The 24,849-nt window shown below is 40.1% G+C and overlaps 5 protein-coding genes across 11 annotated transcripts; 2 read left to right on the forward strand and 3 right to left on the reverse strand.

Annotated features, from left to right (window-relative positions):
- Nucleotides 1-930: 930 nt before the first annotated feature.
- LOC106741492 (synaptotagmin-5-like) lies at nt 931-9,688 on the reverse strand. 4 transcript variants are annotated; one of them, XM_014613596.1, is made up of 9 exons: nt 9,127-9,688; nt 6,676-7,831; nt 5,977-6,130; nt 5,419-5,594; nt 4,727-4,917; nt 4,516-4,623; nt 4,310-4,430; nt 2,960-3,303; nt 931-2,336 (listed from the first exon to the last, which is right to left on the reverse strand). In XM_014613596.1, the coding sequence occupies exons 3-9, from the start codon at nt 6,114-6,116 to the stop codon at nt 2,031-2,033; spliced, it is 1,386 nt and encodes a 461-aa protein (XP_014469082.1). In that variant the 5' UTR covers nt 6,117-6,130; nt 6,676-7,831; nt 9,127-9,688; the 3' UTR covers nt 931-2,030. The 4 variants fall into 4 exon arrangements, with proteins under 4 accessions (XP_014469082.1, XP_014469080.1, XP_014469083.1 ...); XM_014613594.1 differs by lacking the exon at nt 9,127-9,688 and having other exon boundaries at nt 6,676-9,109; XM_014613597.1 differs by lacking the exon at nt 9,127-9,688 and having other exon boundaries at nt 5,977-6,234; nt 6,676-9,109.
- A 12-nt stretch (nt 9,689-9,700) lies between these two features.
- LOC106741493 (NADH dehydrogenase [ubiquinone] iron-sulfur protein 6, mitochondrial) lies at nt 9,701-10,793 on the forward strand. The gene is made up of 3 exons (XM_014613599.1): nt 9,701-9,871; nt 10,108-10,284; nt 10,556-10,793. The coding sequence occupies exons 1-3, from the start codon at nt 9,731-9,733 to the stop codon at nt 10,619-10,621; spliced, it is 384 nt and encodes a 127-aa protein (XP_014469085.1). The 5' UTR covers nt 9,701-9,730; the 3' UTR covers nt 10,622-10,793.
- A 634-nt stretch (nt 10,794-11,427) lies between these two features.
- On the reverse strand, nt 11,428-12,664 carry LOC106741363 (protein SYS1 homolog). The gene is made up of 2 exons (XM_014613273.1): nt 12,260-12,664; nt 11,428-12,077 (listed from the first exon to the last, which is right to left on the reverse strand). Exon 2 carries the CDS (start codon nt 11,977-11,979, stop codon nt 11,497-11,499), a length of 483 nt encoding a protein of 160 aa, XP_014468759.1. The 5' UTR covers nt 11,980-12,077; nt 12,260-12,664; the 3' UTR covers nt 11,428-11,496.
- A 104-nt stretch (nt 12,665-12,768) lies between these two features.
- On the forward strand, nt 12,769-14,355 carry LOC106741362. The gene is made up of 6 exons (XM_014613271.1): nt 12,769-12,923; nt 13,147-13,233; nt 13,318-13,445; nt 13,531-13,669; nt 13,827-14,098; nt 14,199-14,355. The coding sequence occupies exons 1-6, from the start codon at nt 12,856-12,858 to the stop codon at nt 14,318-14,320; spliced, it is 816 nt and encodes a 271-aa protein (XP_014468757.1). The 5' UTR covers nt 12,769-12,855; the 3' UTR covers nt 14,321-14,355.
- Nucleotides 14,356-14,635: 280 nt separating this feature from the next.
- On the reverse strand, nt 14,636-24,795 carry LOC106741361 (E3 ubiquitin-protein ligase Su(dx)-like). 4 transcript variants are annotated; one of them, XM_014613270.1, is made up of 12 exons: nt 24,554-24,795; nt 23,450-23,586; nt 22,590-23,018; nt 21,024-22,398; nt 20,716-20,947; nt 19,732-20,042; nt 19,399-19,641; nt 19,171-19,330; nt 18,790-19,064; nt 18,454-18,679; nt 18,261-18,357; nt 14,636-18,059 (listed from the first exon to the last, which is right to left on the reverse strand). In XM_014613270.1, exons 2-12 carry the CDS (start codon nt 23,505-23,507, stop codon nt 17,887-17,889), a joined length of 3,579 nt encoding a protein of 1,192 aa, XP_014468756.1. In that variant the 5' UTR covers nt 23,508-23,586; nt 24,554-24,795; the 3' UTR covers nt 14,636-17,886. The 4 variants fall into 4 exon arrangements, with proteins under 4 accessions (XP_014468756.1, XP_014468753.1, XP_014468755.1 ...); XM_014613267.1 differs by lacking the exon at nt 24,554-24,795 and adding an exon at nt 24,151-24,547; XM_014613269.1 differs by lacking the exon at nt 24,554-24,795 and adding an exon at nt 23,972-24,547.
- Nucleotides 24,796-24,849: the final 54 nt, after the last annotated feature.

Raw genomic sequence — 24,849 nt, forward strand, 5'->3', positions numbered from 1 at the left:
ATATACTTTCTTTTCCGTCATAGAAAAGTGCTCTCACAAACAATGAGGATATACTTTTCTCTATTTTTCTTTTTCGTTCTATCTTTGCACACTCTGTGTGTGTGCGTGTGTGTATATATATATATATATATGTATATTTTTTTTGTATATTAATATATATAAGTATCAATGGAATACGCGCGTAGACCACGCTCGGTGAACTCTATGTGGAATGAAAATATATAATTTTCTATCTCTGTTTGCAATTATACACACATGTACGCACATTCGAGTTCTGGCTTTCGTAATGTGTATATTATCAATGGGAATAGGATCACGATTCTAGCCGTTTTAACTATATTCTTTGTTCTCGATGGCTCGTGCGCCGTTCGGCGATTACATCACGATATAAGTTCAATTGGTCGCGCTTTATGCGTCGGTTTAGTAAACGAATATTCCGTCGAAAGAACCAGCTTTCACTGACGGATTTCTCACCTCTAATTTCATCTAATCGTCTAACTCATGTAACAAAGCGCGAGCAATTTCGCATGCGTCGCGACGACAACGGAATCAATCGGGTGCAATTATTACGATCTTATGTCGTGTGGTAATTTAACTCGACTCACGTGCTCGTGTTTTTACGCTACGTGAAACGCGATCGAACGGAGACGTCCCGCCGTTTCGTCGTCGTTAATCATCAGTTGGTGTATATGGAACGGAAATAGTCGTTATACAAGTTGCGATATATACACAAAAATCTGCGGATGTGCGGCGGGTGGAGACGAGTATCAATCAACGTACTATCCTTTCTTGGAGTCAGTTTTCATCAAAAGAGGAAAATATTGCTGCAAAGGTTTCTATCAGAATATAATATTATCATTTATATTAATATATCGAACAAGAGCCCAGGAAGAAAAAAGATCATAGATGAAATTTGACCATATATGATTATATATAATCTTATATGTCCACAACGAAAAAATACTGTTGCTAATTATATGCAAATACAATCGAAATAAATGTTTCTGGATGGCTTCTGACAGCGCATGATATCGACATTTAATTAAATGACATAATATCATTTTTTTCGCACAGACATATGATCATATATGTAACCACATATATGGGCAAAATTCATATATGATATTATATAATTATATATAATCATTTTCCCCAGGAGCACACAGACTTGTAGTAATATTTTTCTTTTTTGCATGAGGTCGTACCAAAACCACAGCCCACATGCAAGCACTTCCTCCACTCACTGCACATCAAGTCTTATTATCGCAATGTAATAATATCTCTTTTTATAAAAGCGTAATAACAAAATAGAAAATATACGATCGTTGATAGATGTCGCGAAAAATATTGAGCGTCGTTCGATATACGAGAATTAATCCAGCTGCTATCGACAGCAGATTGCTGCTATATTGCGCTCGAAATTGCGAATTAACGGTGATCCACGGCAAATATAATTGTGTAACGAGACTCTCGATGTAAGCAAGCTGAAAATAGATATCTGGCGATCGCACAGCTCTCTGTCGCTGAAATCTCGTCGAAACGTACTTGGCAGATTCAGCGGCTCGTTCGTTCTTAACAACAGGTTGTGCGTTTGTAAAAATACTCGTTGCGCACTCGGAAGTCGCAACGTGCCTTGCATCGATACAAAGAGTACGCATTCTGATAATACGACCCGACTATCACGGAAGTTCGCAACTTATTAGAAGACCAAGAAGATCACTAGAAAGTAGTAATACCACGGAAAGCTACGGGGCGACTCGATTTCTCATCTTTATCGAGGAAGATATATAATCTCAGACAGTTGGACAGAAATCCGCTTTCAACTTATCCAATTAGACAGAAAAAAACTCGAGGGAACCGAGTCCTCGAGACTAAATGTCCTTCTGTTCTCTTTCTTCTTTCTCTCTTTCTCTCCGAAGCAACGGGCATTTTTCATTCGACAAAGTGGCGATATTACCAGCGATATTTTGCACTTATTAAAACGCGTTCTCATATACTTATATTTAATATTTCAACGGAGACGCTTCTCCTTAATCTTTCGACTCGCCGTGATCAACACGTTGCGTCTCCGGCTCCGACAATGGTAACCATTGCGCCGAAGCGCCCTTGCCGGACAACACGCGCTGAAACAATTCTCTCTGGCACGAGGTGGACACCTCGCATTTGGCCAAGAGATCGCCGTTGGATCGCAAGACCGAGAACTGTAAGGCGCACTTCGGCAAAACGTCGCTGCTGATGTCGAAGCTGAGGATGTCGTTCCACACCGGACTGGTGACCTCGCGCTGCACGCCCGACTTCTTCTTCTTCAGACTCTTACCATCCTGGATGAGTGATACCTGGAAACGACGGGTAGACGAAACAGTTAACGACGAATAATAGTGGGAATATCGCGCGTTCCCTATAAGTACGTAATATTCTTAGAATATTATATAAATATTATTCAATATTAAAATAACATTCCTATTCTAAGAATGTTATGTAATATTATTTAATGTTATAAAAATGTTCTATCGATGTTGTATGTCCACTTCACATAATATTCTTGGCATATTAAAAAAAGAATAAAATAATAATGTAGAGGAATATATATAAATTATAAATTATATTTATTTCATATTTAAAAAATTATAAATAATACATTACATATATATATATAATGTATTATTTATAATTTTTTAAGTATGAAATATATTTGTATACAAAGTTATTTCGACTTTATTTATATAATAAAACAATTGGTATTGTAATACATTTAAAATAAAATGCTACAGTTATATATATTATATAATATATATACATAGAGTTGAGTATTTAAAAAATATATAATATTACAATAATATCAAATAATAATATTTTTTTTATATTATTAAGAGTGGACAAATAACCATCTATTAATATTCCAGAAATATTATTTAATATTAAATAATATTACGCGCTTATATGGTTTACGTGTGCATACTTTTACGTATGGATTCGCGTTCGCGGGATCGTCGAGGACTGGAAGATTTCTCGCTCTGACGACGATGACCGTCAGTTTCTCTATAGACGGATGATACGAGATGGAAACCATCAACTCGCCCAACGGTGGCGCTTTAAATCCACCCTCCGCTCCATATCGCAGGACCGGCTTCGTGACAGTGATGAGATCCGCGCCTAAATCCGCCACGGAGGATAAAGGGAGCTGCACGTAACCCAAGCCACGGTGCCTCGTGAACGCGTCGAAGTCGTACAGCAGGATCTCCAACGTTCTCCCGGCTAACGATGACTCGGGCGCTACTTCGAAGACGAAGTCTTCGTCGAATACTACAGGAAGCGAGGACAGTTAGATCGAGGATAACTTTCAGCCAACGCAGATTAAGCCAATCGATAAGTAATAATAAGAAACCCTGATGGAAATATTTTAGTAAAAATATAATGTAATCTTAAATGTAATATATTTGACATTCTTTCTAAATTGACTCCATTTCATTATTGTTCTATCAATATTTCAATAAAAATTCAGTTTCCAGTTAAACTCAGTAAACTTCACGATATCTAGTGTTTCAAAAAATTTGTGATTATTTTTCAACAATATAATTTTACTTTCCTTTTATTCCACAGTATTATATTAAACCTTAGCGAACGAATGCCGTCATATTCGCGAATATGACGGCATTCGTTCGCTAAGGGTTAAGTTTCATAAGGAAAATTGAATCATTTTGAAATTTATTCAGTAATTTCTCAATAACTTTCATTCTACTTTCCATCAATTTCAGCAAAATATTTCCATCAGCAACTGCCAATACCAAAACAAAATGTAATTTGTCGTTCAACGATAATCAACTTTACATGCTAAAATTAATCTTTCTAAAATTCTCAAAATAACATCTTATTTTAGTTCCCCGTTAACCCATCTCGGTAACATGACTTATTGTACATATGTATTTATTTGTTTGTATACATTTTATTATATTTCATTCTTTATTATAGAGTAAGCGTTGCAAAAATACTACCTCCGCCAGGAGTCGAACCTGGACTTTCCCACTTGCCGGGCGGGGGCGTCTTACCAATTTTTCGCAACCCTTATTATAATAAGAAATCAAATATAATTTCTTCTTCTTCTTTGCTAAAACCAAAACAGACCTATTATTATTTAATACTTAATCATTTCTGTCCGTGTTAGCAAGATAGAGTGAGTTACATTTAAGACTGACAGCAATCATCCATTAGATCAATCATAGTTCGGCAAGAGTCGCTCTAAAGCGTGATAAGAGAGACCCTGATGCTCGAGTCGCAATGAATTGCGAATAAAAAATGGGAGGATATTCACCGGGATTCAACGTGCGTCTGTGTATCGTGGTTTGCCACACGTTGCTGCGGTCGGGTAGCAAACGTATCTTAGCATAGGGATCCGCGATGCCGCTCAGTTCACGGGCGCGGAGATCGTGCGCCTTCGAAACAAGGGAGGAAGGATTATTTCGACTTGAAGAAACACGATCGTGAGATCTCTCACGACGTAGGAAATTATGGGATTACCTCGATCAGCCTGACAGTGAGTATCCCGGAGTTCGCATCGTAGATCAAGCCCAGCTTTAATTCGCCTCGGACTTCGTCAGACGATGAGGTCGAGGAAGAGGATGAGAGCTACGGTGACACGAATACACGCACACGTAATGTAATCGATGCAATCATCAGCTCGCGGATATCGGATTCGCAGCAGTGTCGCGACGAAACCATACGACGTTACCTTGTGCCGCGACGCCGATTCGATTTCGACACTGTTCAGCCGGGAATGAGAGCCGTCTATGCTCCGCGCCGGCGGCTTGACGATCACCATACGCTTCTCGGACGCGACCACCGCCCCCTCCGGAAGCGGCGGGGCGAGAGGGCTCATCGGGGACGGCGGGATGTCGTCTGATTCCGAAAGATGCTGTCTAACTGCGAGAAGGAAGAAAAATGCAGATTGCAACGGAACTCACGCGGACGATTCAAGTGCTGAAATTTCGAGGATGCGCGATTCATTTTAAGATGCTCTGTGCCCCAAATCTCTGTCTAAATTATAATCTTTTTATCTTTTATAATTACCTTTTATAGTTAAAAACCAGACTTTTTCCATTTTTTCTTGGAAAGAAACTTCGAGAAATATAGAAAAATACGGAAAATTGAAAATATCAAGTTTTTCCCAATTTTTCATTCATGTGGGAAGAAATTGAAAAAAGAACGCGGAAAAATGAAAAAAACGGATTTTCCGAGCTTTTGAATTTTAAAGTTATATATTTTTTTAATTATACAACAGTTTGTCATGAGTTACAAACAGAACAGCTTTTCAGTTTGAAACTCCGGATACGAGATAGTCATCGTGTGTTACTTAAGACAGATTTAAGGCACAAAACGTTGTCTTGAGCCGACGAGTCAGCTATTCTGCCGAGATGCCCTTACCTCTTCTGGGAGAATCGCTGGCGATGCTATCGAACACATGATCCGACTGCCACTCGTCGTCGTCCGACGGGCTGTTGCTACGCCTAGAGATCTTGTTATCCCGGGAAAGACCGACCAAAACATCCTTCGACGATCTCGCTGCTTCTTCGGCTCTGTCCAGCAGGTCCCTTTCGAACCTAGAGGAAACATTATCGCAATATTGGTCATTTTTGGTACGTCTGGAAACAGACTTCATTAACTGCGTCCGGTTTTGTACATCGGAGACATCGGTTTGCTCTCAAGATTATCTTAACATAATATCGAGCCAATGAAATGATTCTTCTGGAGCAGCCAGAGCCAACCGATCTGTCTTCAGCTAGCAAAATCGAACGCATTTATTGTTGAATTGAACGTTATTCTACAAGTGTGTACGTGCATTATACAAATTAAATGTTGTGAAAACCAATTAAATCGCAGACCTCGCGATTAGCAAGCGATATGCGACGTCTTACTCGCGCGACTACGACGGCACCATTACATGTTTGATCATAATTTACATTTCGAGAGAATAATACGTGCCAGTTGAGCGGCCCTGTAGTGAGCAGCGGCAGTCGGCGGCGGCGCGCACAAATGGTGTAGACGATCACCGCCGAGATTGCCCCGGTAGCGGCTCCAACGGTGCCCAGAACGGCGACCACCCCGGCACCGTGAACATCCATCTTGAGTGGCGGACCTGGATCGCAAAACGCCGAGGCTGAAGGCGTGAATCCGACGCGAGTCCGGCCTCTCGCTAGTGATCATCGCGTCCGCGTCTGTACAACAGCTGTCATACTCGACCTAGCCGAGAGCACCCGGTTGCACCGGTAAACTATCCTCCCTCGTCTTCAGCTCGAGCGAGACCACCAAGCGAAGGAACGATATCGTTACCCAGACAGCATAAAGCCTAAAACTGGGACATAAGACGTCTTAAAGCTGTCTTTAAATAACATATCCATAAGATGTCTTTAAGCCGTCTTATGTCCCAGTTTTAGGTTTTGTACTGTCCGGGTGGTCTCGCTGAGCTCGCTTCGTCCGAGCGGGGTCAGTGCGACAACGAACAACGGTGAAGAAAAGAAATCCTCCGCTCCGACTGAACGAAAAAAGAACCTTTCGGACGGTCGACGGAAGATATATACGAGACATGTTTTCCTCGGAAACGATGCGGATCCGAACATACGGGAAAGAGAGGGAGAGAGAGAGAGAGAGAGAAAGAGGGCTTACAAATATTCGCACACTCACCCCTCGTCGTTTGCGCGAACGTTACATCATTCTCTGACCGCTGGGGCGGATGCGAACGCACGCGGGGGTGTTCCCGCAGTTTTCCCCGAAAACGAATCACCAGCACTAGGACGTCGCATCAGAGCGGGGGGTGGTTCGTCGGCGAGCCCGATGAGGTCATGTCCACCCCGTGACTGTACGCTACGGCCGAAGTACCATCACTTTCTCGCCCCCGTAGACTGACCCCTCGAGCAAGAGCGTCAGCGCCTGCGCTCTGCGTAGTCTTGTTAGCTGCTGGCGAGGAAGGATCATCGAGCGACCTTGAATCGGTGCGAGGAACGTGTTTCGGACGTCTCTCCTCTTTCCCCTCTCTCTCTCTCTCTCTCTCTCTCTCTCTCTCTCTCTCTCTTCTTTCCCCTGTGCGCAAAAGCAGTCGGTTAACAAGGGTGGAGAGAAACGGCAGGAAACACACACATCCACACACGCGAACGTTTAAAGAAATACAGCTCAGATTCTCATTATGAGAAAGAACCTTGTAACGTTTAAAGAATTCAACATTTTCCCGATATTGTCGCGGGCTAAACGCGAACGTCGCACGAAGTCGTTACGGTTATCCTTCGTTCACGATCTTCGTCATTGTCATTGTTAATTCGCTGATCGATCGTCACTTCGAGCTTGCCGGCGCAATGGCCGCTGACAATTTGCTTCATTATTAGATATAATTTGGCCACTTACGATTATATTTTTGTAAACATCGAGGAGGAGGGAAAAGCGTGGTTTTTTGTATCATGGCTCAGGAACGCGCGAGGCCGGCACTGAGAAACACGGCGGGCCACCCCACCAGACTGACAGGTCGAATCGATATCTTTACTGAGATTTCCGAGTGCGTAATCGCGTCCTAAATCGTCCTCTCGCGCGAATATCACGCCGTTGTTCTCTGAAATCTTTTGCACGTGGAAACACCGCCGAGTTGGCGCGCACGTGAGCAGCGATAGTTTTACTTTCTTTGCTTCCTTGTTCCCTTTACCTCGCTTTCTATCGCACGTATGCGCGAAAGAGAGTTAAGGTCATTACGATAACACCTCACGCGAGGTGGTCTCGCTTATGGCTCCGGCGTATTGCTCTTTTCAGTCGAGGTCCATGATGATATTTCTTTCCCTCCGAGACGCGATGAAATCTAATCGAACCAGACGAATTCTCTCGATCAGTCACTCATAATGCAGATATTGATCCGAAACAATTAATTTTTACAGCTCCTTGAGTAAACGTCCCAGTAAGCAAGGAACATTAAATTAACGTTTAGAAATGTTGACTTTATTTATGTGTATTTTTGAACGTTTTTTTTTTTTAATAATAAAGGGGGCACCAAAGTGGTATTCATAGATATCATTGATAGTACGTTTAAATTTTATCGTTTCATCAATATTATCTCAAAAATATTATGGGAATGATAGAAAAACCTTAGCGCAGCGTTATTCACAACGTTACGACACTTCCATTTCAATATTGTCGAAATCTCCAAATCAGGGTCAAAATTTGTTCATAATGATGATGTATAAAACATTAAATAAGACATATTCGAAGACATTACATGTTATTGAATATCGTTGCGATAACACAGTAGTAATGATTTTTCGCTTACTGGGCGTAGAACTTAATATAACTTAGTGCAACTCGCGTGAGGGGGAATATTATACAGGGAGAGAAAATTTTTTCTTAATGTCACCTGTAACATAACGCACTTCATAGAAGTATGATTACGTGCTGATAACCATTACAGAGGCGATAGACGTATCAATTACAATGTTTCCTTCAGAAGAAAATTATAAGTCTGCGATTAAAATGTAGGTTATCGATCGTTAACTTGTTTAATTGGCGGTGTACACACATGTGACATAAATATATAAATTAATATTTAGAATTGGAATCTTATAGAATTACATGGCATTATAAAATTCGAAGTGTTGATCGTGCCATTCCATTGGAGGATTATTTCTGTATCAGTTGGAAAATATGTTAGTGAACGTAGCAAACAGAGAGATAACACAGTTGAAGCAGTGATTCTAATCAAGTGAATTCATACGAGCGGAATGTAGGAGGGATTAGTAGGAACACAAAAGGATAAAGGCTGAGGGATAATTCCTCAGTCAACGTAACTGGGCGACCGTGCATTCAGTCTGCCGCCAGCGTAAACACTTCCGCTATCCTCCTCCTCCTCTTCCTTTTACTCCCTCTGGTATTATATACACGTATACGTTATTGATATGTAAATTTGAGGAACTGGAAACGAATGTAACATTCGCGTGCAATAATAAATAAAAACAAGAAAAAAGAATTACAACACGATTTGTGAAACATGCAAATTCACAAATTACATTAAAATCAGATAGAGATTCTTACACCCGCAAAATTAATATCCGGCTACGTCCCTGTTACACATCAATATCGGCAAATTTAATCAATTTCACACACCTGGCCATCCCTTCTTCTTTACATCCGCCCTCGCATTCTGGACGCTACCAGCGTCCTCTTTTATCTCTCTCTCTCTCTCTCTCTCTCTCTCACCGTTCGCAATCAGCGATATTGCGAAACATACCTCGAAGGAAGAGCAATTTAGGTTAAATTGCATGACTTTAACTTCGCAACATTTTTCATTGCAATGAAACGCGTGGCGAATATCGCACCGAATCAGCAGTTCTCGGAATGACGAAATTCGCAACACGACGAGTACGAGACGTAACATGAGAGCAATTTAAAAATATCGTACCGTGAAAGGGTTAAGATACCTGTCCGAATCAGAAGTCAAAATCGACGTGATACCGAGAATTCTGAAGGTTCCGTGCCGCGAGTAATCTCTGTTAACTCATGACAACGGAATCGCAACAATCGCGAGGCCTATTATTCTGCACGCTTCACGATACGAAAGATCGTGTGACATTACAATTTTAAATACCCGATTCAAATTTTTCGATTCTATCGACCGAATTGAAGGAGTCGCGACACCTCACGGCGAATGGCACGCTCATCAAGCGCGCAACTGCGCTCAGCTGATAATTTGAAACAACGATAGTCGAACATGGCGACTAAGAAGGTTGGTGGATTATGTGCTCCTCTTGCTAAGTTGTATAGAGGAAATGCACCCACGACAAGTGCATTAGCGCAACGTACATATGCAACCGCGGAGGAGGGTGATACTAAGATCACCCACACCGGTCAGGTGAGAGATGATTTTCGTTACACAAAAGGAAGGAGTTACTAACCTATACGTTGCTCGATTAATTGATTTTGAGCGGTCGCTAAGTTTAATTGCACTCTGTAACACTATAATCGTAATAATTATCGAAATTACATTGAATAACGTACACACGTGTGTCCTATGATTAACACTTCGTGGTGTAAATGTTGATCTCTTCAGTGATTGTTCTCTGCATTTTGATCGTGTTTTATCATCAGGTGTTTGAGAAAGATGATTACCGATTAGTAAGATTTATGAACAGACCAAAGGAAGTCAATGACAACTGGGCTATCAAACTGATAGATGAAGTACCGCCAACCCCTATAAAAGATAGAATCGTGGCTTGTGATGGTGGTGGTGGCCCACTTGGACATCCTAAAGTTTACATAAACCTTGTAAGATTTGTCTTATGGAGAGTATATAAGACATTTCTATTTGATCGATGCTAATGAGTGATATAAAGCATAGTATACAATAGGCAACGGGAATATATAAGTAAGAATAAAAAGTTGACCAATCATATTCGAGTGTGAGGAGAATAATCAACTATGATTGGTTAATTTCTTATTCTTACTTTTTACAAAGTACTCCTACTTTGTCCATTGTAAACTACATTTAAGATGTGAGAGAATGTTATTTAAATAATTATATGTAACTTTTTTTTAGGATAAACCAGGAAATCATATTTGTGGTTATTGTGGTTTACGCTTCCACAAGGAGGATCATCATTAGACGACTATTGTACAAGAGTAGTTATATCACCTGATAATTTATAAACACTTTAGGACACAATATTTGTTGTAATAAACGGGTAAAATAAGACTGGTGTTGATGTAATGATTGTATTCACAAACGCCAAATGATACTAAATAATAAATAATAAAGATTGCAGATTGAAAATATATCAGGATTATAAATAAAATGCATATTTATTGAACTAAACTCGCGCACTTTGAAATATTCAATAAATTAATATAAATCAAATACATGCAAAACTGTATCGAATAGTTTAAGTCTTGGAATGTTAGATTTATACTTGCTGAGTATTTTTTTGAATATACATACATACATACATACATACATACATACATACATACATACATACATATATATATATCGTTGAATTTATTATTTAATTTCTTATATATATATATATATAATATATAATTTAATTTCTTATATATATATATATATATATATAAGAAATATAATTAAATATAATTTAATTTCTTATACTTATATATATTTCTTATATATATATATACATATAAGAAATATAATTAAATATAATTTCTTATATATATATATATATAAGAAATTATATTTAATTATATTTCTTATATGTATATATATATATAAGAAATATATATAAGTATAAGAAATTAAATTATATTTAATTATATTTCTTATATATATATATATATATATATAAGAAATTAAATTATATATTATATATATATATATATAAGAAATTAAATAATAAATTCAACGATATATATCTTCAACAAGAATTTCAACACGAGCCAAATAAGAAAGCATTTGCTGAAAAAGATTTTATTTTTGTTTCATATTTCTTTATCTCAGAAAACGTTATTCGTATCCATGTCTCATAAGGCTGTTTTTTGACTGTTCATACCTAATGGTATCGCCTGTAGTTCTGTTCTCATACAAAGAAACTCCCCACAGACACACATTATACTTAACGACACGATATTTAAACACCACCAGCTGAAAGATGTTGGAAAGATTCCATTGTATACCCAACAACAGATCAGATGAATCAGATGGGCGGTACACGCAAAGTCCATGCACTGTTTTGTTCTTTGCACTAGCCACCATAATGCCAATGCGCCCACAAGCGCATTGAAGACAAAAATTACGATGACCGATCGCCCTTCAAAGTCACGAACGTGTATCTCCTTGTACTGAAAGGCGTAATCTAGGGATTTTGTTGAGCCTAGCATCGACGCTATAATCCAGATCCAAAATCCGAGGCAAAAATACATGACGGTTTGCACAGCCACTATCTGGGAGATTATGAGAATAGGGTCCCATGTTGTCTTGCGGAACTGTCCAGAGAGATTATTCATTTTGTTGCAGCAATATCAAGAATTACTCAAGAAGTAGAAGTTTTCCAAGCAGACACACAAGAGCTTTCATTGTCCTGTGAAAGTACTGAGTCCTGTGTCTGCAAAGCACAAAGTAACTGTAAATACGTCATGGAGACAACGATAACGATATGGTGATAATAAAATTTCTACGTAAAAGCAACTTATCGTTTAAAAAGATATGTAGAAGACAATTTTGTTTGAATACGTATCAAATGAGAAACGTTTTAAGGCTAGAACATCACCATGGTGTGGTACTTACATTATCGGTTCAAGACGACAAGTTATAGACAAACGATGAACTGATCCAACCTGAACTATTTCCCCGGGTACGCCGTGTTCGAGCGGAAGACGCGCGTAAATTGAATTCCGAAACGTTCACTGTGCGAAAATCGCAGCTGCACGATTTGGCGCATGCGACGCATCGTTTAAACAACGTGACATCATCCTCCTGATTTTTTTAATTCGGGTCGTACGAGAAAACGTCTCTTCCGTCGATCCACATAAATATCCGCGTACGGTCGAGGGCGAAAAACAGAGAAACGGCTTTCGTTGATTCACTCGCACGCATCTAACCCGAATTCGCTCGTTGTTCTGTCAGATCAGCTGTGCACGACACAGGCGCGAGCGAACGCGGCGCTCTCGTTGTCAGCTGTGCCGTTTATTCGTGACGAACTTCACGATATTCCGTGACTGATCAAAGCACCATCGCGCATGCGTGAAAAGGACGGAAGGAAAGGGGTGATCCTAACATTTGGCAGCTCGTTGGTCACGATGTGAGCGTGATGCAACTCGTCGTGTTATTTTGTCGAGGGCTACGTCGTGTGCTACGTATTCCATAGCGTCCCGACCTTAAAGATGTCAGTCCTCGATTATTTCCGAGGTCTCTTTGGTGCGAAACGACGCGACGAGCCTGGCACAAGCGGGTAAAACCATCACGCACGCTTCCATTCGTGAAATATTGATGTATATCAACGGAATATTCTAGAGTACCACGCGGAATATTCTAGAATATTCGGGAATAACAAGCGATTCTTAAGGTGTTCCGAATGAACGTAGAAGTATTGCCTATCATTCGTGATCTATAACAGTAATGCCATATGAACATGATAAAATGTCTGAATATATAAAGTGAAAACATGTCCACAGGCTTGGTGATCGTTACTCGTACAGAGACCAATTTCGAAATCCGATTTGGGAATATGATGAGGATGACGATGACATGGACGACTTTAGGTTTGTTTGTTTAGTAAATAAAACTGTATTGCCGCAGTAAAACGTTTCCAATTTACGTTAGCTTCAATCTTCATTGTTTTCCAGGCATCCCAGAACAGGCATACGCTTCCATATCTTCAGCGACCCATTTGAAATGACACGTTACTTTGAATCTGAGATGGAGAATATGTTAAAGAATTTTGGGTTTGGAAATGACTTTCATTTTTTCTCAAGTAAATCCTTGTTTGAAACTTAACAAAACGCAGAATTTTGTTATGCCAATAATTACAATTTATTGTAAACAATTAATTTTTATAGATGGAATCATAGGAGCATTACCACCAGCAGAGGAGAAGGAATCTAATGCAAGTACTTTACGTGACAGAATGCTAAAATCTGCTTCCGATTCCTCTGTTTTAACACCTGAGCAGAAAGTCGATACGGACTTGGATGGAAAGTAAGTGTCTAAATGATATAACTTTATTGTTCTTTGGGTTTTAATATATGACTGCAGTGAGATATCAAGAGTCTTAGCAACAAGATTGAATCTCATGAAGATTGTATACGCGCCACCTTAATTACTAATCTTGCTGATTCACAATGAATTTTTGTAGACTCACAAAGGATGATTTTTCAAAAATGTGGCAGGAAAGAATAGAAGACCCTCCTGCACCTCGGTCTTTCAACTTTGGAAAATTTGTGAAAAAAGAATTTGTACGTAGACCTGACGGAATCTTAGAACAAAAGCAAGTAATCAGAGACAGCGAAGGTAATCAAGAAACAATAGTCACAAGGGAAATTGGCGACCAAAAATATGTTGTTACTACAAAAACAGATAAATACGGCGTTGAAACGAAATCTGAAGACCTGATTAATATGGATGAAAGTGAGTATTTGTAATAATATTGTGCTAAGTCTGACAGCCTTAAAGTAGCATACACAATTGTATCGTTTGATACACACATGCATTTATTGTGAAATTACAGGTGACTTGCAAGATTTCAATAAAAAGTGGACACGTTCCATAGAAAATAAGACAGACGGCCGAGACTCGGGTCTAAATCGTTTCCCGTGGGCTAGATTTTTTGGTCCTGAACCAAAATTATAACAAGAAATGAAATAAAAAGAAAGTATCATAGTCTAGCTCGTAGTTTCGTATCCGTAATATATATGCTTCCCATACTAGTATCCAATAAATCTATTGAACCAAAGATAAAGTACTTATCTAATTTCTAATTGTAAATTTTTCTTTATTTCATGGGTTATATTCTGTACACGTTATATACATACATGCTTTAATAAAATTTATAATTTATGCAAAGGAATTCTCCTTAAATTGACAAAACTGACTTGTTTCTTGCGTCGAGAGGTTAAATTAAATTGCTGGGAGTAGTAAGTTGAGTATGAGAGTAATTAAAAATTTGACCTGTTTTTACATTGTATGAATCCCACAAATTTTAGATATTAATTCTGACATTATATATCTCATATATATGCACGAATTTATAACTATGCCAGGGTCTTGAATTGGTGTTTAGTTTGTGACAATTCTTTTAAATTAAAACAAAGTACTGAACTGTGTTAATTACAGTTCTTTATAGAATAACAACGAATAATTCATGTGTAAGATTTATATAACATTCTGCGCGCGCGCACACGTGTGTGTGTGTGTGTGATCTCAAAAATACGGTACTATACTTATGCCAATTTCAGTTCTATGAAACCATATTCTAGGTAACACTAGAAACACATATGAATAAACCAACGAATACCAGAGAATACGTAAAATATTACCATAAAATTAATTATAAAATATTACCAAATTAAAATTACTTATAAAAGTTTATATGGATTAATATTACGAGATAACGTAAACGTAATATTGTTTTATGCTCTGCTATCAACTGTGACAGCAATAAACTAAGAGTATTGTAAGAATGTATCTTATATAAGAAACTTTTGATGACACCGTTTCGGGTCCTTGTTTTCACAAAAGCCTTCTGTAAGAGAATATCTGAATATAATTCAACAAGTGTGTGTCGTGCATATTATTTTTCCGTTTCATTCGTTACCCGATAATGCATAAATAAATCTCAAACCATGATCAATCTTAATCTACCGATCGTTTCCTCAACTAAACGACTCATCAATCTTAATAAGAGTTCAGGTATTTTACGCATATTTAAAATAGCAACCAATGTAGTATGCATATTTATCTGCACAGTCACACACATAAATAATCGTGTGTATACTGCTGTGCATACGTATGTACATAAATTATCAGTACATAAACAAATGCACAACTTTATAATTACAATTCCATGGTTTTCCTAATTTGTGTTTCATCGTTACAAGTACTTTAAGAAATATTTGATATATGTTCAGGCTGACTTTTTATCACACCTGTGAGACAACATGCAATGTGTCATTAAGTCCTCAGTACACAACACAAACGTACGATATAAATGATAAAATATATTTAGAAACCATTTTTATTGGTTAACTATTTTTATATCTAGCAGATATTTATAACGCGTATCTACAAAGAGACAGAGAATTATTCCAATATCTGCTATATCATAAAAAAAAGAGAATCTTCGCGTTGTATACAAACTTCACCTCTGGATTGCTTTGGATAAAACAAAATCGTTGATGTGCTGTATAACATATTATGTATTACATTATGTGTTATAATTATAAATTTAATATATACATATTACGTATTAAAAAAAATATTTTTCAAACTCTGTGTGTATGTGTTTAGGCATTAAAATATATTAAAATATAACAAAAGATACTAATAAATGTCCGTTGCTTTATAGAGAATTATGATCTGTAAATTGTCAAGTGAATACAAATTGCATTTAACTTGGTTGTAATTCTTGTCACATTTCTTTTCCTTTAATAAAAGATAAACTTATTTAGGGATGTTAAAATAGTTCTTTTTTGGTTGATACATATATTATTGTGATCAAAAAGTACCGGGACTGGTTCCAATGAAACGCAAACTATGAATTTATTCATACAAGTTTATTTCGTCCCCTTCAAAATAATTCCCTCCCACTATAATACATTCATGCTAATATTTTTTCCAATCCTCGTAGCACCGTTTATAGTTAATTTCAGGTATATCCTTCAGAACGTGCAGCGAATTCTCTTTTATTGCGTTTATCGATTCAAAACAGTGTTCACGAAGCAGTAATTTCAGCCGAAGGAATAGAAAGAAAGTCACACAATGCCATATCAGGCGAATATGGAGCTTATGGGATGATATTCGTTGAATTTTTGGCCAGAAATCCACAAACAAGACAAGAAGTGTGAGCGGGAACACTTTATGGATTGCTTCACACAAACGATGCATGACACTCAAATGATATTCTTTGTCGATAGTTCGATCAATTGGAAGAAATTTCTGATGTACAATATTACGATAATCGAAAAAGATTGTCAACATGACCTTAATTTTTGATCGACTTTAACGAAATCTTTTCGGTTTTGCCTTGCCTTTAGCACATCATTTACTCGATTATTGGGCTATTTCGGTGTATTTCTATTTCGGTTGTATACGTAGATTCATGTCTTGTCGCCAGTAACGATTCGTCTTGAGAAACCATTTCTTCAGCGATACGAACGCGATGCTATTTTTGAAAATAATCCAGCATTTCTGGAACAATGCAAGATGCGTCTCACGCCCAAACTGTTTCAAAATCGATTGGCACGAACCAAATGATATTCCAACATGTTCAATTATATCTCGAATTCGTCGATCACTGAGCACTAAATTCTAGATTTTTTTGACGTGTTGCTCATCTATTGAAGTGAAAGATCTTCTTCGTCTTCGACGCGTTCTATGCCTTCTTTTGAACATTTTATATCATTCGAAAATTCTTGTTCTTGATATATATTCGTCACCGAAACACTTCCGCAACATGTTCACTGTTTCTGTACACATAATTTCGTCCCAAAAATTGTATGCAAATTCTTTGCTCAATAAAATTCGACATGTTAAAAATCGCCAGGGATATTTTTTCTTAATTCATAACAAAATAAGAGTTTATTCGTAGACTAAGAAAAGGTATGACATGAAATTTTAAGTAGAGGTTAGAAGCAGTCTTACCAGTTAAAAAAAAAAAAATGTTTCTTCGATATGTTCAAAACGCGTAGTTTAAACGAGCCAATCCCGATACTTTTTGATCACAGTAGTATATGAAACAAATACTACAATAGAATGGATAAAATTGTACATATCCGTTAATTAGTTTAGTTTTCTAACATATTTATACGTAATATTATTGTAAACTTTATTATATAATTTTTTTTCATGTCTTATTAACGTTTCATACAATTTCCACAATCAAGTCGAAAATGTCAATAAGACATGAAATTTAATGGAATAAATTGGTATTATATAATTTAGATTATTACATTATTTGCATATAATTTAAGACGCTTCATACAAATTCTTTCGAGCGCAATGTACCTATAAACATTTTTAATTATTTGGAACTTTTACACTGTTAATGATAGCTGCCCCCAACAAACGGTTTTCGAATGTGAACTCGTTTATACCATCAGTTTGTGGCGCTACACTAAATTTTCCTCTTTTTTTTCCTTTATCATCCACTAATTATACACAGTGTACCTACCACATATTATTGAGTAGCATGTTTTAAATTATTCTTGGCCGAAGCCTTCTGTCTCTTCGATCGCGTAATTCAATTTCTCTACTAATTGGTCATAACTCTTGTAAGGTGGTAGATCTAATCTATTGAAACATGTATGCGATCTCGGCAGCCAGGTGTCCTTCCCAAACTTTTCTATACAAAATCTTTGCGGGCCGTTGCTTCCTATAACGTGGCAAATGACGTAGTAAAGAGCATATTATTTTCAACAAGATATCAAATATTTATCTTAACTACCGATCCATGGCTCAAGTCACAAGTAACCGAATAACATTAATCGTGCGATCAGTTAATAATCACTATCAACTTTCTCTTTACCGACCGATCAAACGGAAACGGTGATCTGAATCTCAATCTGTAACTCACCCATTAGTTCAGCAAATCCGCCGACGGGCACACGGCAAGTGCCGGTCACAAACTGCAATAGTCGAGCCCTTTTCTCGCTATCTGTCCTCGTCACGAACTGAAACACAGACGACGCATAGTCAGGCAAGAGCGCGTAGCTCGCGCGTGCGCAAGTATTGTTGCGACAAGATATACATCGTTATAACTGACAAACCTGCCAGAACCACAAAATTTGTTTGCTATTACGAGTGTAATGTCTGTATATAGTATTGCGTTGCCAGTCTTCCACGTCTATCTCTTGCATGCCACAGAGCATAAGCTCCAGCTCGCGTTCGTCAAAATATTTCAGCCATTCCAGAGGCACGACCGAATTGAATCCTTCCAAAAACGCCTTCGTTTGTTCTTCTATACCCCTCGTCATTCTCCACTCCGTCATTAACCTGTCGAATAAGATTTTGCTATCTCGTCTCAAATATATAAAGGGAACTGCAACTTTCCCTCTTGCCTACGGTCTTCCAAGTTACAATTGTTCGCCAAAAAAAGTATATACCTGATATATTCTTCTTTATTGTCTTCGCCTACTCTAACTTTGTCGCCACCTTCTTTCAATTCATGATGTATCACTTGACCAAGAATCTCAAAGTCCACGCTATAGTACAGTTCTAGGCCACATTCATCAATGTTGTTCTCCTTTATCCACACGAGGGACTTGTAAAACTCCGGATCAATAGATTCTATATCTTTCATAACTAACTTTTTATTTAACATGCGCTTATAAAACGGCATTGTAAAACCGCTATAAATAAATCGGCCGTGATAAAGTGCCTGAAAAAATAAGAATATATATATACACACACACGCACGCACGCACGCACACGCACTCGTAATGGTACAAAACGGAAACAAGACAGAAGCTAAAATGGCAACATACCATCGCGATAAACCTTCCGATAAACTTGAAGTACTGTAAGTGATCAGGATTAACGTATGACGCTGGATTTATTTGCAAGCTGTAATTGCTCTTGTTAGCATACTCGAATAGGCAGTACATCGGATTCAAAACTTCGTGGCTCAGCAGGAAGAACCATTCCCTGAAAAATTCAACGTTTCCTCGTAACACTTGTGATGCGCTATTAACGAACATTTGGGTATGTTATACCTAGATACACCTCCGTAATCCAGGCCCTCTTCTCCTTTAAATATTATGTATAATCGCCGTCTCAGGGCGAAAGCTTCCGCGTTCATTATTTGATGATAGGAGTCTTCGAACAGTGTCTGCCGGCTAACGCTAATCTTAATATGGTTAGGCAGCGCGTTAGTCTGACACAAGAAGCGGAATTGTGACAACTTCCATCGGAATGATCTTTCGTATGCTCTCGGGACACGATATACACCTTTCGGACTATGGGGGAGAAAGCATATGAGGATAATTACGCCACTGATTTTCGCGACGATACGTGCAACATGACACCACGCGTCGTTCGATACGAACCCTTTGGGCGCACCGGGTCTTGGATCCTGGAACGTCGTCGTCCGAGTGTTGTGATCGACGAAATACCGAACCCCGTCTTCCGTCAACCGTATCTCCCAACCATCTGGTAACGGCGGCTCCTCTATACCAGTTTCCTGGCCCTGTGTACGAGGGTCCTCCCACTGCGTGGTCCGGTTCTTGTGATTTACGTAATAAACCCGGCCCTCGGGCTGCTTTCGTCTCTCCCAACCAGCGGGTAATGGTCCTAGAGGGTCGTCGTCGTCGCCCATAGACGTCGACGGGCCCGATGTAGCAGCTTGGTTTCCATGAGCCTGCAAAAATACAATAATCGGGTTTAATTTAAATCTTACAGAATTAGCTTGATTTAGGGTGACTTTCATCAAATTCAGATTAAATTAAGCAATAAATAATAACAAGTATTGCCAACACCAATTTCTGTAACTTCAGGAAGAAAAGACCATATATGAAATTTGCCTATATATGACTATGTATAATCATATATGTCCACAACGAAAAAATACTAATGTTTACAAATTATATGCAAATATAATCGAAGTAAATACTTCTGGCTACTTGTGCTACTGACAGCACATGATACCGACATTTAATTAAATGACATAACATTATATTTTTTCGTACAAACATATATGATCATATATGTAACCATATATATGGACAAAATTCATATATGAGATTTTATATAATTATATATAATCACATATAATCATTTTTTTTCGGGACTCGTTTCTTGTTTAACAACAATCGAAAAGTCAATAATATATATCTACATTAGCAAGGTAGGACAGGTAACATCTTACCTGGCAGGGATTTTAAATAGTCTATAAATCAGAATATGATGAATGTCATCCTTAGACTCGCAGAATTGAAAAATCATCTTAACATTTTCACGAGAAGTGCTATATTAATATTAATTAGGAACAAAGTATAGTTATTTTCCGAGGTGGTTAAGTTCAGTTTACCGACCTGGGGATAGAGGAACCTCTGGTTCCCCTGTTGAACAACGTACTGCCTTTCGCCTTGCCAGTGCTGGAAGTGCTGTAGTCTTTCTGTATTCGGTCTCTGCCAAGTGGTACTCCTTGTATTATGATCGACGTAGTAAATTCTACCCCTCGGGTCGCGACGGACCTCCCATCCGGCGGGCAAAGGTTGCGGCCTTTCCCAGGACGTGCTTCGAGTATTATGATCGACGTAATACCTGGCAGAGAAAGAAAGGTCAACAAGAGTCGTCGATGCAGATTCCTCAGTTAAGAAGTCAAAGTGTTGCGCCTCACCTTCTCCCGTACACGTCGTATCTCATCTCCCAGCCGGTCGGCAGGGGTTCTTCCGAGTGGGCGACGTCCTCGGCGACCAGGACTCCCGGCTGCGCGACGGAGGACTGGCCGGCGACGGGCATTGCGGCGGACTGACTCGGCAACGAAGCCGCGGCCTGCGGGATTCGCGGCACCGAGCGGATATCCGGCAGCGCGGCGGGCGACATGTGCTCCGGCATCGTACGGCTGTCCGCCAGAGGTACCACCGCCGACTGCTCCGGTCGGCCGCCGGATGCGGCGCCGCGCTCCGTCGTCAGGGGAACACCGGGGTTCTGCTGGCGCGGCGCTCCGCGCTGATCGAGGAGCGACGCGCTCATCGACTGTTCGCCGCGCGAAATCCGCAGGTCGTCTAACAAGCGAACGCTCGTCGACTGCTCCGTTTGCCTCATCGCCCGCAGATCCTCACCTATGCGGATACTCGTGGACTGCTCGCCCTGCTGTCTCATGCCCCGCAAGTCCTCGGGGTTGACGCGCACACTCGTGACGGACTGCTGCTGCTCCGGCTGCTGTCTCATCGGGCGCAAGTCCTCGTTCACGCGGATGCTCGTCGTTTGCTCGGCTTGCTGTCTCATGCCGCGCAGATCGTCCGCCAGGAGGACGCCGCTCGACTGCTCCGATCGCGTCATCGCACGACCGTCCGGGAAAGCGGTCCCGACTGCGATCGGTTGTTCTATTCGCAGGACGCTGCGCGTCGCAGCGTCCGAGTGCGGCGATACGTTGGACTCGGAGGTGTGAGATGTGGAAGAAGCGTCGGCGGTGTTGGGAAGCACCGACTTGTCCTGTCGAGATATCACACGAGCGTCTGCGCACATGCCGGGCATCGCCGCGGACTGCTCCGACCGCGGCGCACTACGCGGCTCCGGCTTGAGCATCGGGGACTGCTCGGAAGGCGCGCCGAAGCTGTTGCGCGTGCAACCGACCGGCGCGGACTGATCTGATTGCAGAGTCGGCCGACGTATGTCGGCGAGAGTTCGCACGTCGGTGACGTAGGTGCGTCTACGACTACCCGGAGACACTATGGACTTGTCCGCCATCGAGATCGCGTGGCCGTTCGCCAGGGAGCTCGCGGAGAGGCTGCCGCTGCTGCTGCTGCTACCGACGTTGCTACTCGACACTGGCGTCCCGCCGTCCGCGTTAGTCGCCGACGTGGAGCCGACATTCTTGCTGCTGTTGTTCGCTTGGCTGTTGCCGCTGTTGTAACTGGGACTGAGGTGGACGTTCGTGAAAGCACGGCATACCGAGGGCGCGAGGCTCTCCGAACTGTGCAATCTCATGCGTGCGCGAACCCCTCCATTGAGGATACTTCGGTTGTTGATTGTGTCGTTGTTTGTGGCACCTGGAATCGCAAGATTTGTCATGTGCTGAGAGAAGACGAGAGGAAATTGGCCCGACCTAAGTTCACTGATAGCAAGCAGTTCTGACCTGATGCTCCCTTTCTCCTTCTTACTGTGAATTTCTATATTGAATACTGATATTTGATTTGAGGAGTTTTTGCAGCTCTTAACATTGTGATAAAATCATTCTTACCGTCAGATTGTATTTGGCAGGGTGGCTCGCTAACATTTAGTAAGGTCTCATTGGTAGTGTCTATTTTAAGTCCATCGAAAACCGTAATCAATTCGCCGACTTTACACAGCTGCGAGTCGTGTTTGCTCTCGCTCATCAAATCGAACGTCAGTTCTAAATTTTCTAATTTCCCATTATAATGTGATAATACTTGAAATAGGCTTATTCGTTTCTCCCCTATTAACGTGTCTTTGCGAAATGTACTATGGTCAAGCAACCGAAAGTGCAACTGCGAATATGGTGTGACAAGTATTGTAAACTCTTCGTTCCATTTCGGCTGGTAAGTAGACTTTGACACTTCTGTTTTGCGAGGGCTTTTGTCGTCAACTGAGAATTCTATGTATGGATTAGGCTTTAGGAAAGTTGAACTCCTTAATATCGCTGCTTCAACTAAAATAATTGAAATGTTTTATCACTTCAGATGTGTGCAAGATATATTTATAATCTGAGATATATATATATCATTATTTATAATTCATAAAATAAGTTAACCATGACTGTTCCTTCCATTGTTAAAAATTTGTCATATGGTATATTATTTTTCATTAATGGCTAATAAACTGATAATTGATATCAATCTCATATGAACAGATAAGAAAATGCTGGGCTAAAGATACTGTGTGATAAGAGTGTTTGAAAGATAGGGAAGAATATAATAGTATGTGACGTATGTGTAATCTCTACCAGTTTCTTAAGAAATATTATCAGGCAAAAACTTTTGTTACTTTAACTACAATAGATTCATTTCTAATACAAATTTATATAATGTATATTTTGAAAATACATGTCTCATACTTAAAATTCACATAGAGAATACTCACTTGTAATACTTAATTGGTGAAAACCAGGTGATAGCACTTCTTCTTCGCAATGGGACATTGTACGTAATTTATTATAATTCAAAGTAACTGTCTTAAAGGATTCATAATTCGTTCATCGAGTTACTTTCTCGTGATATCTGTAACATGCAGCAGATTTTGCAAATACAATAGGTTAGCTCACCAAGAATCATTCCCAATGCTCACACATCACATGACATCCATTAATTATAATCGACATGCACACTTTGTAGCATAAAAATAACTACTGCTTAAAAAGGAAGTTAGAAAAAATCGAAGATCTCCGTGTTATTTTCAAGGACAATGTAATCAACGACACAGTTATATAATATATACGATCCGGTTGAGAACTGCTCTTGAAAATTTAGCAAGATAAATGCGTTACAATAGAGAGTACATCGCGAAAAGTTGACAAATGGCACTTGCACGTAAAAATCGCGAGCCGCGTAACGATAAGGAATCCTCGGCAAATGTTGCGTGCAGAAATCGTCAATCCTCACTGACTGAGAGTCGTCTCGAGCGTGTACGGGGAATTACGGCGTCGTGAGGACCGCAGCTCTCCGATCTCTCGCAGTTGTTAATAGCTGTCACTCAGCGAACTCGACTGGCTCGTCGTGCATACAGAACGTCCGTCCCGACCGAAGGAACGAGAGATAGCTCGCGCGACTCCAGCCGATACGAACCGTAATCGACGTCTCCGGCCGCTCACGAGATCCCCAGTGTCGATCTGCCGTCCATCCTTCGCTCGATTAACGATCCTATCGGCGACGAAAATTAATGGCAACACTCGGGGTTTGCGTTATCATTAAACCCCGCTATCGGTCGGTCACCATCTTTTCATACGTCAAACGTAGAGTCTCTCTTTATGCTCGTGCGGGAACAGAGGGACCGCGGCGGGCGGTAGTGCGGTCAGCACATATACAAAAGTCGCTGGACGGGCCGACAGAGATCTCGACGTCGAACGAGTCGCACACACCCGCTGTTTTCGCTCTCGTCGCGATCATTCGCGCTTCGACTCGCGCGAGAAGAGAGCCGCGGTGACCACCACGACACGTCCTGTGCACGCTCCCACAGTGCGTAACTCACCGACAAGGACAGGTTATTCGAGGTACCGCATCGAGAGAAAGAGAGAGAGAGAGATGAAGATAGCCGCTTCACTGACGACGATGGGACCATTACGCTGCGTCCATATGTGCGAGGGTGATCTCGCGATTTTCGATTGTTATTTCGAAAATAATCAAGAGAGAGAGAGAGAAATTGTCACTGCTCCTGCCATGCTCGACAGTGTACATACGTGCGTAAAAAAAAAAGTGTCCGGAGGGAAAGAGAGGAAAAAATGGAGACAAGACGCAGAGAAGGTGTAATCAAAGAGCAAATAGATC

This window comes from Dinoponera quadriceps, unplaced genomic scaffold, assembly GCF_001313825.1.
Source record: "Dinoponera quadriceps isolate SergipeBrazil2010 unplaced genomic scaffold, ASM131382v1 scaffold405, whole genome shotgun sequence".
Taxonomy (NCBI): Eukaryota; Metazoa; Arthropoda; class Insecta; order Hymenoptera; family Formicidae; genus Dinoponera; species Dinoponera quadriceps.

Excerpts from the sequence above, each read along its gene's own strand:
- LOC106741492 (XM_014613596.1), bottom strand. The coding sequence starts at position 6,116 with ATGGATGTTCACGGTGCCGGGGTGGTCGCCGTTCTGGGCACCGTTGGA. Across the intron at positions 4,918-5,418 it reads CAGCGATTCTCCCAGAAGAG|TTAGACAGCATCTTTCGGAA; the intron begins GTAAGGGCATCT and ends TCCTTCTCGCAG. Across the intron at positions 3,304-4,309 it reads CAGACGCACGTTGAATCCCG|TATTCGACGAAGACTTCGTC; the intron begins GTGAATATCCTC and ends CGCTTCCTGTAG.
- LOC106741361 (XM_014613270.1), bottom strand. The coding sequence starts at position 23,507 with ATGTCCCATTGCGAAGAAGAAGTGCTATCACCTGGTTTTCACCAATTA. Across the intron at positions 23,019-23,449 it reads TCACCAATTAAGTATTACAA|TTGAAGCAGCGATATTAAGG; the intron begins GTGAGTATTCTC and ends CAATTATTTTAG. Across the intron at positions 18,680-18,789 it reads AATAAAGAAGAATATATCAG|GTTAATGACGGAGTGGAGAA; the intron begins GTATATACTTTT and ends CTTATTCGACAG.
- LOC106741363 (XM_014613273.1), bottom strand. The coding sequence starts at position 11,979 with ATGAATAATCTCTCTGGACAGTTCCGCAAGACAACATGGGACCCTATT.
- LOC106741362 (XM_014613271.1), top strand. The coding sequence starts at position 12,856 with ATGTCAGTCCTCGATTATTTCCGAGGTCTCTTTGGTGCGAAACGACGC. Across the intron at positions 13,670-13,826 it reads GATACGGACTTGGATGGAAA|ACTCACAAAGGATGATTTTT; the intron begins GTAAGTGTCTAA and ends GAATTTTTGTAG. Across the intron at positions 14,099-14,198 it reads CCTGATTAATATGGATGAAA|GTGACTTGCAAGATTTCAAT; the intron begins GTGAGTATTTGT and ends GTGAAATTACAG.
- LOC106741493 (XM_014613599.1), top strand. The coding sequence starts at position 9,731 with ATGGCGACTAAGAAGGTTGGTGGATTATGTGCTCCTCTTGCTAAGTTG. Across the intron at positions 9,872-10,107 it reads AGATCACCCACACCGGTCAG|GTGTTTGAGAAAGATGATTA; the intron begins GTGAGAGATGAT and ends TTTTATCATCAG. Across the intron at positions 10,285-10,555 it reads CTAAAGTTTACATAAACCTT|GATAAACCAGGAAATCATAT; the intron begins GTAAGATTTGTC and ends ACTTTTTTTTAG.